The sequence below is a fragment of the Sciurus vulgaris genome (assembly GCF_902686455.1).
Source record: "Sciurus vulgaris genome assembly, chromosome: 11".
NCBI lineage: Eukaryota > Metazoa > Chordata > Mammalia > Rodentia > Sciuridae > Sciurus > Sciurus vulgaris.
Window position 1 is genome coordinate 104,015,942 of NC_136472.1, and position 16,475 is coordinate 104,032,416.

A 16,475-nucleotide genomic window follows, 5' to 3' on the forward strand; every position below is an offset into this window, starting at 1 on the left:
CCTATCAGATTACCTACTTTGCTGAAACTTTCCCACCAATAACCTTGTGATGAAACCTATATAATAAACAAGTTATACTAGCTGAGTCATTATTCCTCTATCAGAGGGTAACGTCCCACCTAGCCCCAGCTTTCTTGATGTCTGTCTGTTCTCAATCCCCCATTGCTCCCCACTAGTGTTTTCCTGAATTAATATCCACCACTGAGAGATGGAGCTGTGGAAGTTGGTGCCCAAATAGGGACCCATCACAGGGGAACTTCACTGATTAGATCAAAGGATGCTCCTGACGATGCATGTCAGATAAAGGTGAGGAGCTCAAGTTTATAGCTGGATGCAAAACATAGGACAGCTAGGATTCATAGAAAGGGATCTCTGTGTTGCAATGCTGAAGACTATGCTTTCTTAGCTTCTGCCAGATCTCTATCTCTCCTAGGCTTGTATCAAAAATGTAAATTGCAGATACAATTTATTCAAAGCTGGTCTGAGAGCAAAGGAAAAAAAAGTGCCACTTTTAAATTCAAGCTGCTGTGGCTGGCTTTGTCTGCTCTCATGCTCTACCAACTCTGCTTTCTTAACTAGTTCTTCCCTAATCTGACCCAAAAGTAAATTCTGATCTGATAAAGACTATTAATTACATTTGTCTGATATCTTGGTTTTTACAGTTAAAAATGAGTAAATTTATTTAACATCAATAGGATCAATCTTCATAAACATTTGTTAAAGACATTTTATTAATTTTCAAAGTTCTAAAACATCAACTGCTAAATATAAAATCACATACTCTAGACTCCTTAAATTCCATAACATATTCAAATATTGAATGTTTTTAACCAATTAGAACAAATTTTTAAAAATTAAAAATAAATGTTTTCATAATGTGATGAAAACAAAAACGGTTTTAGATTGCTTTGTGACATTTAGCTATATATTTATACTTTATGAACTTTCTACATGTGCATAATACATCAATAAAAAGGTTTAATAAAACAAGTAAGAACATACTGAATTGATAAAGTAGTCACACATTTTTAAGGAAAAAGATAAGGTGCTATATCAATAAATGTCCTTACCTCTTTAGGATTAATATATTTCACTATCTGACGTGGTTCCCCTTGTCTTCTTAAATTAATCAGACTTTTAAAGTGTTGGAATACAGCAACATTCTAAAGGTTCAAACATAAGATTTTATGATCAAATTTGGATTTTCTATTTCTAATTTGCTGTTTGCCTAATTAGGGCAAAAATAAAAACCATAAGTATAGTTGTTATAAATATTAGTTGAATTTTGGAAATATTATCCACTCAGGGTTTGCTTTGATAAGCCAGGTAATGTTGGCATTATTCTCATAAAGAGTTTTACCCTTAAATTTACAATCACATCACCACAGGCTGGAAATAAAATAGCCAAAACTTTGGTTGAGTCACCTCTGTGTGCTCTTCAGAGTAATCTAAGAGAAAAACAAAATGTAGTTGAATGGTTAAGAAAACTGAATGTGTCATAATATTATCTGGGTTCAATTATTAGTACTTACTAGCTATTTGACCCAGGAAAAGTTGCTTAACATTTACTGTGCTCAGTTTCTTTATGTGTACAATGGAAATGATAGTGGTCATTTCACAAAGCAATGATGATGATGAATAAATGTGTTAATATTGTCAAAGCACCTAGAATAGTTTCTGGCGCAAGAAAGAACTCATAAGCATTAAGTTATTACCAGTACAGAATCCTCCTTACTCCCAAAGAAGTTCCACTGGTTTACAAAGCTATCTGCTTTTCACATTTGTGCACTCAGTCAACCCCATGCAATTCTTCTGTCTTGTAAAACTATTTCCTTGGTTATCCTCCCCTCATATGTTGTTCACCTGAAAACCCCTTAGCAATTCTTGGTAAACTGTCTGCCTCCCCTATTTGCTTATGTTAAATTGAAGTAATACATAGTACCAACATAACAGTATGAAGCCCCATTGAACTGTTTATGGACAGTGGAGAAGCCCATGTCCCCCAGTTAGTATACTTTCTGAAAGGAAACATAGCTTCCACCAAGTAAAATGCCAGAATGGGTAAACCAGAAAATTTAATTATGGTTCAAAACCTGACAAGTATCTTATAAATATGTAAATATTAGTTATCAACTAATGCATAACTAAATATAAGCAGAATTGCTAACTGCCTACTGCCTTTAGAAATGAAAATCTGCATCAACTCCCAGATAAGGAATCACAACTGGCTGAGGCACTTCCTAAAGAAAAGGAAATATGGCATGATGAGCAGAAGAATGAAGTTAAAAATATTAGATACAAATTATAGAAATGCAAATCAAAACTGCTCTAAGATTTCATCTCACTCTAGTCAGAATGGAAATTATCAAGAATATAAGCAATAATAGGTGTTGGTGAGGATGAAGGGAAAAGGTACACTCATACATTGTTAATGAAACTGCAGACTGGTGCAACCACTTTGAAAAGCAGTATGGAGATTCCACAGAAAAATTGAAATAGACCCAGCTATCCCACTCCTTGGTTTATACACAAAGGACTTAAAATCAGCATACTACGTGACATAGCCACATCAATGTTTATAGCAGCTCAATTCCCAATAGCTAGATTATGGAACCAACCTAGATGCCCATTAATAGATTAATGGATAAAGAAACTGTGGTATATATATACACAATGGAATATTACTCAGCCGTAAAGAATTATGGCATTTTCAGATAAATGGATGGGGTTGGAAAATATCATACTAAGTGAAATAAGCAAATCCCAAAAACCCAAAGGCCAAATGTTTTCTCTGATAAGTGGATGCTGATACATAATGGATTGATGGAGGAGGTAAGAGAAGAATGGAGGAATGTTGGATTGTGTAGAAGGTAATGAGAGGAGGGGAGGTGGTGGGAGGAAGGAAAGATGGTGGAATGAGACAGATATTGTTATCCTAGGTACATGTTTGATTACAAGAATGGTGTGATTCTACATCATGTACAACCAGAGAAATGAAAAGTTGTACTCCATTTATGTACAATGAATCAAAATGCATTCTGCTGTCATGTATAACTAAATAGAACAAACAATTTAAATAGTCAGCTACAACCCCATTACTGCTTTCAGAAACTAATATTTACAGTATTTCCTTTATATATGTATATATAAATAACCAATTCTTTTTTCTTTCTTTTCGCTCTTGCCCATTCCCTTAAAACCAAGTGTAGGGTGTGCTAATGATGGTATGGCTGGCAGAATAATGCTTACCCCAAAGATGCTCAACCCTAATCCCCGGAATCTGAAAGTAGGTTATATAGAAAGGAGCAATTAAGATTGCATATGAGGGGCTCAGTGGTAGAGCACTGGCCTTGCATGTGTGAGGCCCTGGGTTTGATACTTAGCACCACATATAAATAAAAGATCCATTGACAAATATAACATATATATATGTTATATTTATAACAAATATATATAAACATATATATTTATAAGTTATAAATATAACATATATACACACATGTATCTACATATATATATATATATACACATATATATAAATTAAAAGATTGCATATGGGTCTGGCATGGTGGCACACACCTATAATCTCAGAGGCTAGGGAGGTTGAGACAGGAGGATCACAAGTTCAAGGCCAGGCTTGGCAATTAGGGAGACCCTGTCTCAAAAAAGAAAAAAAGAAAAAAAAAATGATTGAAGATGACTGTAATATGTGTAACATGGGAAGCTTGTACTGATAGGCACAAGGTAATCACAAGGGTCTATATAAGTGAAGAAGGTGAGAAGGTGAGAGGTAGAACAGTATCAAAGTGATATGAAAAAAATTTTGACAAGTCATTGCTGAATTTGAAGACAGAAGAGGACCATATGCTAAAAGGTAAGAACCAATAGAAGCTGGAAAGGCAAGAAGAGTTTCTTCCTTAGAGCCTCCAGAAAGAAGACAGTCTTACTGCCATAATGACTTTAGCCCAGTTAAAGTGTTTAGACTTTTTACCTCCAGAAGTGTAAGTAGTAGTAAGTAACATAAGGAATAGAAGGTAAAAATAAGATGTGTGCTCAGATCAATCCACACGCACTTATTTGTTTATCTGGCTTCTCTGCTATAACTCCTTTAAGGGCAAGAATGTATTGCGAATGCCTAGCAGTGACAGGAATATATAGTTATTCAAAGACATATGGCCAGTTGGTCGAGGGAGAAAAGTTGCAAATGATAAAGCTTAATCCTAGATCATGAGTATGTTGACAGTACCACACAGTCAATATACTTAATGTCATTGAATTATATGCCTAAAATGGCTAAAATTGTAAATTTCATGTTATATACACTTTAGCATAATAAAAAAATACTGTTTAAAACAAGAAGAAAAATGTCTTCCTGATGTTTTAAACCAAAGTATAAGTGAATTATGTAACAACAGCACAAAAGAGGAGGGCATAACTTGTCAAGATTTTTATATTGATTGGAAAGTGCTAATTTATGGTAGATACTAATTAGTCCGGGACAAATAAACTGTAGGAAAACACACTAAAATAACATGTAACTATTCTAATGATCTATTGAGGTGTAGCAAACTATCCCCACAACTTAGTGGTGTTAAACAGCCATCATTTTATTACACCCACAATATGGGCCATGATTATGGGTTATACTGGTAGGAATAGTAGAGGAGTCTTTTTTTTTTTTTTTTTTTTTTTTAAGAGCATTACAGTTACAATAGTGGTTGGGTTCATTTTGACAAAATCATACATACGTGGACTTTGATTTCAATTCTGTTCCCTCCCTCTCTCTTGATCATCTTCTATTCTACTGATCTCCCTATATCTTTATGATATTCTGATCCCTTCTTTTCCTTGTTTTTCTCCTAATTCCACATGAGAGAAAACATTCAACTTTTGACTTTTTGATTAATGTCACTTAGTATTATGTTCTCCATTTCCATCCATTTATCAGCAAAGGCCATAATTTTCATCCTCCATATATATGTATGTATGCATACATATTATACAAATTATATATATACATATATATGTATATATATACACACATATATAAATGTGTCTGTATATACATATATGTGTGTGTGTGTGTGTGTGTGTGTATACACACACACATTTAGTTGTTGATGGACCTTTATTTTATTTATATATGGTGCTGAGAATCAAACCAGTGCCTCACAAATGCTAGGCAAGTGCTCTACCACTGAGTTACAATCCCAGCCCAATTTTAACCTTCTACATTGAAGAGGTGAGAACTTTTCCTCTAAGATCAGGAGTAAGATAAAGGTACTTATTGCCACTTGAATTCAATATAGTGCTTTTAAACTATTAGCAAATATACAAGAGAAATTTTAAAAATTCATACTGAAAAAATACAAAGTTAAATTGTCTTTATTTGCAGTTGCTATGATCTTATATGTAGAAAACTCTGAAGACTCCAAAAAAGTGTTAGAATAAATGAATTTATTAAAGTTGCAGGATACGAAAAAAAACAACATACAAAAATAGCAGTGCCTAATACTAACAATAAACTACCCAAAAACAAAGAAAACAATATCCTTTATAATAGCTAGGAAAAATACTTAGGAATAAGTTTAACCAAGGACGTAAAAGACTTGAATACCAAAAACTATTTTAGAGGACAGAAATAAAAGATATCCTATGTTCACAGGATATCATGTAATAGCCATGTAATATGGCTATCATGAAAATATTCATATATTACCCAAAACTATCTACATATATTTAAGTTACTGACTAAATTCATATCCTTATTTGATTTCAGTGACAAACCAGTTCCTTTACAGGAACCCCCTGAAAGTGTATCTAGGCAACTACCCAGCTTCCTCCCTACCATCTATTTTTGGTTTTTCAGAAATTAGATAATATTTCTAATCTGATCATGAAATTCTTTCTCTCTTTTATGAATTAACCTTCTACATACATCATATCAAAGTGATCCTGGAGGGATAGAAGGGTAAAAAAAAAAAAATGTACTCAGAATACCAATCCATACACTTATTTGTTTATATACTTGGCTTCTCTGCTGTAGCTCCTTTAAGGGCAAGAATGTACTGTGAAATGCCTTAGCAGTGACAGGAATATATAGTTATTCAAAGACATGTGGCCAGCTGGGTGTGGGAGAAAAATTGCAAATGATAAAGCTTAATCCTATCATGAGTGTGTTGACAGATGCAAAGAAAGGTTTTAAAAGAATATTATGTTTTAATGTTGGAAGTCAACATAGTTATGCCCCAGTTTAAGTTTTATGGCTTTTATAAGAGGCAAAAGAGGTAAATAATGGAAGCTATTTTATAACATTTGATTAACTGATACAAAGGTGGTTTCATGTGCTATGAACAGAGCCATTAAAACTTCACACAAAATCACCAGGCAAAGATCAAGTACTGCTGCTATTAGAGGAAAAAAAAACAAAGTGACTTTACTCTTGGCTCTCATCCAATCAAGCAAGCCAACTTGTAATATTCATGACACCTATGAGGCCTACTGGGTCCAAAGAGGAGAACAATAAATAACACCTTAACCCAGATACAATATATTAAACTCCAGGGCTTCTCAAGAGTAAATATGTCATCTAACCTTGCTCACAAATCTGATTCCCTAGTCAAAACAAAACAAAACAAAACAAAACAAAAAACACTTAAAGGTGAAGGTCAAATGATCCTATTAGTGAGACTTTTACTGATAGTAGCCATTATCAAAGTGCCTAGCCCCATTGAGGAACTTAATGTTTGTGAAGTTAACCAAAATAATTGTGATTATTTGAAACTTAACGTCTGCTTTTAAAGAAAAGAGAGGAACACAAGCCTGAAAAACTAAAAACTACTGAATTCTGCATTTTACACAGATTAATTTTATGACATAAATTATAATCTCAATAAAGCTGCTAAATAAACTCACAAGAAATTTTTTCCAGGCCCTCTGAATGATTTTTGCAGCTCTTTCCTTCCTTATATTTTCTATTTCCTTTTTCTCAGGCATTTGAAAGTCCTAAAAAAAGAAACAAAGGGTTTATTTAAAATTCTTTTATATACTCCACTATGAAACTGTCACTAGAATGCAACAGAAATTAAACAGGGTTGTATAAATGAAAAAATGAAAATAAGATTTGGTATCAAAGCATAATAAAAAGTAATCACCTACTATTGATTGCCTAATATGTTCCAATTTATTATTTGTAATCCCAACAAGGATACTAAATAGCAGATTTTATAATGTGCTTGTAGTAGAGATGAGAAGACTGAACTTCAAGGTTTAAGGTCCAATATAACAAAGCCAGTATTGAACTGAACTCAAGTCTATCCTGAAAGTCCATGGTCTTTCTTGTTTGGCTTGAAATAACATTTTCTTAACACGCAGAGAAACAGATACATTCACAAAGTTGGATAAGCCTCTAAACCTAGAATTAGAGATGATGGTAGACTTTTTTCAGTGTAGCTTTTAACCATATTGACTATTTAATAAATCATACCTTTAATTATGTTTTAAAAATGAAGGTTTACTATTAAGGAGCAAAACAAAATCACTACTTCTAATTCACAATTTTTATTCATATTATAAAGAATTAGTAATAAAAGGCACAAAGATATTATAGCATATGACTGTGCTAGTCAGATTTTCATCGCTGTGACCAAAATACCTGACAAGAACAACTTTGAGGAGGAAAGATTTATTTAACAAATGGCTTCAGAGGTTTGAGTTTTTGGTCAGCCAGCTCCATTTTTTGGGCCTGAGGCAAGATAGAACATCAAGGTAGAAAGGCATGGAAGAGGAAAGCTCCTTGACTCATGCCAGTCAGCAGAGAGGAAGAAGGGGCCAGAGCGATCAACCCTTCCAGAGCATACCCCTAGTGCCTACTTTCTCCAGCTAGGTGCCACCTCCCTGTAGTCCATTCAGCCGTCAATAGATGAATCCACTGACAAGGTCAGAGCATTCATGATCTGATCACTTTCCAAAGACCCACCTCTGAACACATGAGACCTTGGGGAACATTCCAGATCCAAACCATAACAGACTCCTTTTAAAAATGTCAGTAAACTAAGTTCTTACTTGTACTGCTTAAATATTTATTGCCCTAAAAAACATCTTCAAAATTGAATGGTTAGGACGAAAATTAAAACTATTCCAGTATTGTTCCAGTGTAATCAAATGAGTGAGAGAAGAGCAAGAATTTTCTGTTTGTATAGGTTATATAAATTATGTACAAATGTTATGGTTTGGATATGAGGTATAGCCAAAAGCTCATGTGAGAAACAATGCAAGAAGGATCAGAGGAGAAATGATTGGGCTATAAGAGCCTTTAACCAATCAGTGATTTAATCCCCTCATAGGGATTAACTGGATGGTAACTGAAGTGAAAGGGTATGGCTGGAGGTAGTGGGAATTATGGTGTGACTTTGGGGTATATATTTGTATCTGGAGTTCTCTCTGCTTCCTGATATCATATGAGCGACTTCCCTCTGCCACATACTCTGCCATGATGTTCTGCCTCACCTCAAGCCTCGAGAAATGAAGCCGGCCTTCTATGGACTAAGACCTCTGGAAACCGTGAGCCCTCAAATAAACTTTTTCTCCTCTACAGTTGTCCTGGTCGCTCCTTTAATCATAGCAGTGAAAAAAGTAGACTAAAATTAAAAATTTACTCATTCTTCACTATGTTGAGAGGAAATAAAATGTATATATAAAATTTGCAAGTAACTCATTGCTTTTGGTAATTTTCCTTTCTTACACTAAACCACAGAAGGGAAGCTTATGAAGTTAAAGACTGAAGATATGTTTTAGATTTAGTTCATGCTGCTGTTTAATGTAACCTTGGCAAACAGTTTAGGCTTCGGTTGCAATAAATTAATTCCAAAGGCTCTTTCAATTTTATAATTTTATGAATTTACATTATAAAGGGCACAATATTCCAATGTTCAAATATAAAGAAAAGGGTGCACTGAAGACAGGGAGATATATGGGTTTTACTTAATCTTTTTCCAGAACACAAGATCTGCATTTATTCATAGAAAAACATGCATATAAAAAGTCAACAGTCTAACAATACATTGTTATTACAGAAATTCATGTAGAACTTAAAAACTAAGTGAACTGGTATAGCTAATTAATCTCTTAATTTAATGACTTAATCTCTTAAATTCCGCTTAACATTTTTAAAAATTCTGAACTGTTGCTTATAAAATGAATATATATTTACAAGCACCAAAATCCTGAAACACACACACACACACACACACACACACACACACACACATATATATATATATAATAAATGCACTGTATTTAAAGATGCAGAGATCAAACAGAAAAACTCTTATATACCATTTATAAGAAAGAAAAGCCTGTTTATATATTTTCTTAATCTATTATTCTGTTTTGATGCTTAAAATTGAGATTTTAAAACTAAAGATGTTTTTCTGTGTATATTGTCAAGTTTTTAAACTTGACATTTTTTTAAGAGAAAGGAGAAGGTTCTCCATGAGAAATAATTCGTCTTTTTTTCTTTCCTTACAAATAGTCTTAATAAGTAGGAGGCATGAGGAGATTGGTTAAGTCTTTGGCCTTTGAAGTAAGATAGACCAGTGTTTTGTTTTGTTTTGTTTTGTTTATTTTGCTTTGAGTTAGGCTCTCTGTTGCCCATAATGGTCTCAAATTCCTAAGCTCAACTGCTTCTCCTGCTTGAGCCTCCTGAGTGCTGGGATTACAGGATACAACACCCCTCCAGGGGATAAATCAACAAATTCTACCTCTTACTTACTGTGTGATCTTGTGCAGTTACTTAACTTATTCAAACTTCAGTTTCCTTATTTGTAAAACATAAGACTCACAGTACTACCTCATTGAATTGTGAGGATTAAATCAGATAATACAGGTAAAGCATTTAGTGCAATTTCTGGCCTACCATAACCACTCAATAAATCATATCTACTATTACAATACAAATTATTTTCCAAAATAAGAACTATTCATTTGCATTATTCTGGTTATAAAACTAATATAACTAGAGCCAGGTGTGGTGGCACATGCCAGTAATCCCAGCAACTTGGGAGGCTGAGATAGGAGGACTACAAATTCAAAGCCAGCTCAGTGACTTAGCAAGGTCCTCAGCAACTTAGTGAGGCCCCGTTTCAGAATTAAACAATAAAAGGGCTGGGGTGCTGCTCAGTGGTTAAGTGCCCCTGGGGGTTCAATCCCTGGTATGAAAAAGAAAAAAAAAAAAAAGAACAAAACCCCACTAACGTAATTAAGCAATGCAAGCACACTCATTCTTTTAATTTACAAATAACCAGAACAAATGAAAGTAAAGAATAATATTTGGGGGTTAATAGATTTGTTAATTTTGATCAAAGGATAATTTTCTGAGAAATACATTTTCTAGCCAGGAGGTAGAGAAATATAGTTTGTGTATTATACAACACTTCAGGGGAAAAAAATCAATTTTAGTAATTTTTAAAAATATCATCACTATATCATTAAAAGAGACAAACAGAGGACAACTTTGCCATCTTAGGTTTATCATAAAAAATACCAAATTTTCAAATTTAAAATATAAGACAAATAGAAAGATAATTATAATGAGTTTTAACACATGGAATTCACCTTAGTTATTACACTTCAGTTTTCTTGTCTGTGTTCTTTTTCACTGGAAAAATGAAAGAATACAGAATACAGTTTATTTATTCACAAAGGACCATAGAATCTTAACAGTAGCATTCAAGATACTGGTAAATATCCTTCCCTATGTAACATCCCATTACTATTTAAAATCCAAAATTATATAGATGTGTACTTCAAAAGTTATGATGTAAATAATATATAAATTAAAAAACAGAACTAAAGTAAAAAGCAAAAATTGTCCTCTCCCATCTCTTCTTTGAGGAGTGCATTCTTCAAAGGTCATATCTGTGAATAGATGTGACTCATTCAGACATTTTCTCATATATTTGAAAATACATGTATGTGCAAATACACATATTGCATATGCAAATCTACAATTTTTATATACATCTTATATAACCACATATCCATGAACATATACGTATAGCTTTGTTTGCATTAATGTGATTAAACCATACATATTTTTAACATGTGTTGGAAATTTTTCCATTTTTTTTTTTGTATGGCAAAATCTTACTTTTAAATGATTATCAGTACACCAAATAATAACATGTAACAAGTTCTTGAGTCCTATCATCTAGTAATTTTGATTAAAATAAACCAACAGCAGCCCAAACAAGTACGTTACTATTCATTGTTCTAACCCTTAGTCAGAATGAATGATTTTAAGGCTGGCTGTAGCTTCAGACAAGTTACAAATAACTATTTACTACTTTTTCATAGATAAAGCCCCTGACCTTCAAGAAAGTATAAGGGAAAAAAATATTTAATCCCTTCTTTCTTCAAATAATTTTTTTTTCTACTAGATCTAAGGAAGAAAAAGTCAGTATTAATACATCCGCTGCTTGATCTAGAAAGCATAGGAAAACAGATAACACATACTCATTAAATTTCTAAGAAGGATGAGGTAAAAAGATGAAACCTTTGGATAAGGACTAAGGCCGAATAAAGAAGCTAGATTTGCTACTCTCCAAAAGGGACCTACTATATAACAGAGAAATAATTTAATGCCTTTCGTAAAAACAGAACTCAAGCTCTGCTAAGCTTCGTATTCCGCAAGGCACTTCATGTTCTGAAGCGCCAACCGGAAAATAGGGCTTCTTTCTTCTCCTATCCATTTATGCGGTAGTTTTCGTGGATTTCTGGTCGGATATAGCAGACAAAGGCCAAGAGATTATCCAAGACTTCATCCCTGTTCTGCCGGAAGTAGGTCTGCCGGATGGTCATCTTTTCCTGGGTCTCCTTGTCCACTTCAGTGCTGCAGCTGCCATGGGATCCCAGGGCCGCAGCTTCCTTGTCCTTGAACTCTTTCTCCCTCTGCAGGCGGTACTGTTCAATTTCAGCCTGAGCTTCTTTGGCCTGTTTCAGCTTCCCGTTCTTTCGCTTGCGGGCCTCGGACACCTTCTCAGCGGCCCGCTTCTCCGCCTGGAGCAGCTGTTGGATCCCCTGCAACTGACTGGCCATGGCTGCGGCGACTCAGAAGCCCAGGCGAGCGGCCTAACTCCGCGACAGCCCCTGGGTCAGCTCTCCATGTTAATACATATAGATTTTGTTCATTCTTTTGTAATTGTACAGTATTCCTGGGTGTGGATGTTACTCTTTCCTCCATTATTGGACAGTTTTTTTTTTTAACAATTCCAAAATGAATTATATGTATACTTGTGTACACATGAAACTATTTTGTTAGCTTTTCAGAACTGCTGTGACAAAAGGTCTGCACATAAATATTTGCACTGACTTTCTGAAAGGGAATAAAATAAACTGCTGAGACTAATTATCTCAGGGGAAGATCAAGCGGATTATGGAACCTGGGTTCAGGAATAAAAAATATCTTATTCTGCATGCTTTTATATTGTTTAATCTTTTCCCAAAATGTGCATATAGTTTAGATATATAACTTCATTAAAAAGTAAGAGTATGCACCACTAAATTTTCCTTAAAAATTTTTCTCCAATTTATACCCAAAAATTTTCTATAGAATTGCTTAATTCTAAATTTTGCAACAAAACAAAACAAAACAAAAAAACTAAACATAAGTAGGACATTAGGATTACAGTGGATCTTCTAATATTCCAAGAACTCTAATTTTTCTCTATTATTAATGCATAGGGATTGCTTTTAATGCATAAAGCAACACATGCATATATTTGGTATCACCTGTTAGCATTAGTGCTAATTCAGAAAAACTTGAGCATTTTTCCAAATATGCATCCAATTTTGTAGGTAAAAATCTAACCTTGGGTTTGAAAAATTCCTCTCAATTTACTGTGTTACATGTTGGGTACTTTGATCTAAATAATTTCATCCAGGCTTTCTGCACATACTTCTGTCTTCTGTAATATAGCTATTTAGAGTTTACCAAAAAAGTAAGTTAATATGTCCTTTTGGAAGAATCAATGTCCTTATTTATTGAACATGTTTACTATCTCAATCTCTAGATGAAAATTCCCTGAGGAAGAATGAAATTGACTATGTTATGCTATGTACATGTATGAATTTCACTTTTGTGTGTACTACCATCAATTTTAAAAAACAAATAGAAGACCAGTAGAATAGAAGAAGCATATCAGGGGAAGGAGGAAGGAAAGTAGTAGTATAGGGTATTGAAATGAAACAATTATGTTATATGCATTTATAAATATGTCAAAATGAATGAATCCCACTATCATATACAATTATCATGCACCAAAAAAGGCAAATAAATAAAGTGAGAATATAGTCAGAAACTTTCATAGTAATTTGAAAATGATGTGGTATATAAACACATGATCAGTTGGCTTACAAATTTGTATATCTTTGTGGGTATTTTTGCCCTTTACTAGCAATTTTATTTTCTTTTACAAAAGCAATTATCTGGGGCTGGGGAGATAGCTCAGCTGGTATAGTGCTTGCCTTGCAAGCACAAAGCCCTGAGTTCAATCCATAGTACTGGGGAAAAAAAAAAAAAAAGCAATTATCTGTGATACATTGTAAACATGATCTAACTTATATTTTTAAAGTTTCATTCTGGCCAGGTATGACAGCAGTGCATGCCTGTAATCTCAGCAACTCAGGAGGCTCAGAGAGGAGGATCACAAGCCTCAGCAATTTAGTGAGACCTCCATCTTAAGAAATAAATAAAAGAACTGGGGATGTAACTCAGTGGTAAATCGCTCCTGGGTTCAATACCCAGTACCAAAAAAGAAAAAAAAAAAAAAAAAAAAGATGTCACTCTGAATGGATGTAAAAGAAAATGGAAAGAACTAAGTTATTGTTCAGCCATAAATGATAGTCATAGCAAATTAAACTTAAAAACTCACCACTTGCTAATTATTTTTGCTACAGTTTACTACTATTGCAAACATTTTCCTTGAAGTTATCCCCCCCGCCCCCCGCCACTTTGGTAGTGCTGGAGATGGAACCCAGAGCCTTGTGCATGCAAGGCAAGCACTCTACCAACTGAGCTATATCCCCACCCTTTCTTTGAGGTTATTTACGCCTATTTCAGGGTTTCCTAAGGTGTCACTATTGATATTTTGGGGCTGAATTTACATTTGGTGGGGATTGTTTGGTGCATGGTATGGTATTTAGAATGCCCCTTCTCAGTTGGCCAGATACCAGTAGAACAGTTGTGACAATTAAAGGTTATCTCCAGACACTACCACAGTTGAGAACCAGTTCTACTGTATCTGCATGGTACAAATGCTATTTAATGGTACAATACTGCCCATCTCTTTTCAATTCCTGAGGCCATGTGGTAGACTGAAATTGGGCCAGGAGAGTATTTTTATCATAGAAATTGTGAAATGCTACAAATCAGTACTTCATTTGTAGTTTTCTGGGTTGCTTAGACTTAGACATGGAGAGCCAGGTGCAGTGGCAAATACATATAATTCAAGCTACTCCAGAGGCTGAGGCAGGAGGATCCTAATTTCAAGGTCAGCTGGGGCAACTTAGTGAGACCCTGTTTCAAAATAAAAATTTGTAAAAAAGGAAGGGCTGGGGATGTAGCTCAGTGGTTCCTGAATTGAGTTCCATATCAGGCAAAAAAAAAAAAAAAAAAAAAAAAGAGGGATGGAGAAAATGTTAGTAAGGCAGATTAAAAAAGTGTTGTATATATCAACATAATGAATAACAAATATTGAGGAATTATCTTCTGATATTTAAAATTAGTATCTGATTCAGAAATTAAGTTATGTCACTGAGAAATGATGAAGTTCCACATATTTCAAGAAAGAAAATGCTCAATTGCATCAAATGTTGCTGGGGGGGGGTCAAGTAAATTGAGAATAAATTAGATTTGGTCACATAAAGTCATTTGTGATTTTTTTAGTATGGTTTCAGTGAAGAAGCAGGGGAAAAAAGACTGGAGTGGGTTGAGAAAATGGGAAAGCTGAGACAGTAAATGTAGTAATGAATGTGCTGGTAACTGGAGAGGGTGGGAATGGATTCTAGTTCTTTTGTTTTTGTTTTTGTATTTTTTACTATGGGCGATATTAAAACAAGTTATGATGCTGCTAGGTATAATCCAGTAGAGGAAGAGAAATAAAAGGTGCAAGAGTGATAAATTTAAGGGTAAAATTCTTTGAGTAGGTATAAGAGGACACAGTCCAGAACAGAAAGTTGCTGCCCCTAAATAAAAAATAAGAACCATAAAAAAAAAAAAATCCATAGTTGTGAGGCTTCAAATAAACTAATATGAAAACACTTCATGAATTTTAAGATGTTAAAAAGTAGTACTAATCCATTACTCAAATAATAAGCTATTTATTTAAAATCACTAAAGATTTTAGCGAGGTATTCAAAGATTTTCCAAGTACATTACCAACTTAGGAGATACTATCCCAAGTCAACAATTTTTCATTATAATAGATCATGGTTCCACTAGATCTACTTTTAGACTTCATGAGTAAAAGCCCACAGGATATGTTTGGAGATGCCCTTTATTTTAAAAGCTGTAAAACAATCTTAAAATTAATTTGCTGGGATCAGAATCTATACTATTTTGTTTTCTCAACTAAATGTTGCTGACTAAACAAAAGTTTCATGCTCTTCATCAGTTCTGAAATCTCGCTTTTCCTTTTTTACCTGTGGTCCTTTATACTAACCTACTCCTTTAAAACGCCTTTCCCCTTTTCCATCTCTAAATATCTCTGTGAAATGACTTAAAGGCATTTCATGGGTTGAAAAAGAGTCCAGAAAATTTGTTAAGCAGGTTAACGAATATTTCTTCAGCTGAAGCCTGGAGTGGGGCTCTGTGGGTGCATACAGCAGGCGTGAGGGTTTTTCAACCAGATCTAACTTCACCGAGGGCAGGAAAAGGAGGCGTCATGGAAGAGGTTCCTGCACACGAGTTGAAGGAAAGAAACTTCCTTAAGGGGATGGATACCACAGAGACTTCAAGGGCGCTGGCCTTTTAAGGCCCTGAAACGGGAAAGTCCCAACCCTATAACCTTGGAGAAGGGAAGAGGAGTGGTAATCGCGGAGACGAGGTACACCATAGCCCTCACCTGCCAATCGCCCTAGAACGGATCCACTACTTCCTTGCCAACCTAGAAGCAGGAAATGATGGAAATCTAGTTCCGTTCTGGCTCTTCCCGCCTCCTAGGCCCCGCCTCCTAGGCCCCGCCTCCTAGGCCCCGCCCCTGCCCTGCTCTCTCCTCCGACCACGGCCTTTGTGAGCCAGAGTTCACGGGTGTCCGGAGCTCTCTGCTTGGTAGGGGCTTTGAGGCAAAGGATTTTGTTAGGGAAATGGAAGTGATTGTCTATGAAGTTGGTTCCATACACTACAAAGCCTGGTCACTTCAACGAAGAATCTTAGAGATGTTGAAGAAATACAGTAAAAGCATCTATTTCGTTAATTC

General features: G+C 34.8%; 2 protein-coding genes across 10 annotated transcripts in view; both read right to left on the reverse strand.

Annotated features, from left to right (window-relative positions):
* The window catches only part of LOC306638339 (protein MFI), a 42,225-nt gene that overhangs the window by 22,317 nt on the left and 3,433 nt on the right, over nt 1–16,475 (reverse strand). For 4 of the 9 annotated variants that reach the window (XM_079101648.1, XM_079101642.1, XM_079101640.1 and 1 more), the window contains exons 1-4: nt 16,122–16,179; nt 10,615–10,657; nt 6,916–7,005; nt 1,071–1,163 (exon numbers count right to left, since the gene is read on the reverse strand). In XM_079101648.1, the coding sequence (XP_078957774.1) occupies nt 1,071–1,163; nt 6,916–6,996 (174 nt within the window). In that variant the 5' untranslated portion in view covers nt 6,997–7,005; nt 10,615–10,657; nt 16,122–16,179. Of the gene's footprint in view, nt 1–1,070; nt 1,164–6,915; nt 7,006–10,614; nt 10,658–16,121; nt 16,180–16,475 lie in introns of those variants that run through there. The other 5 variants (XM_079101641.1, XM_079101645.1, XM_079101643.1 and 2 more) reach the window with 5 other exon arrangements.
* Nucleotides 11,146–12,152, reverse strand: LOC306641021 (V-type proton ATPase subunit G 1-like). Its single transcript, XM_079105787.1, has one exon. It carries the CDS (start codon nt 12,094–12,096, stop codon nt 11,743–11,745), a length of 354 nt encoding a protein of 117 aa, XP_078961913.1. The 5' UTR covers nt 12,097–12,152; the 3' UTR covers nt 11,146–11,742.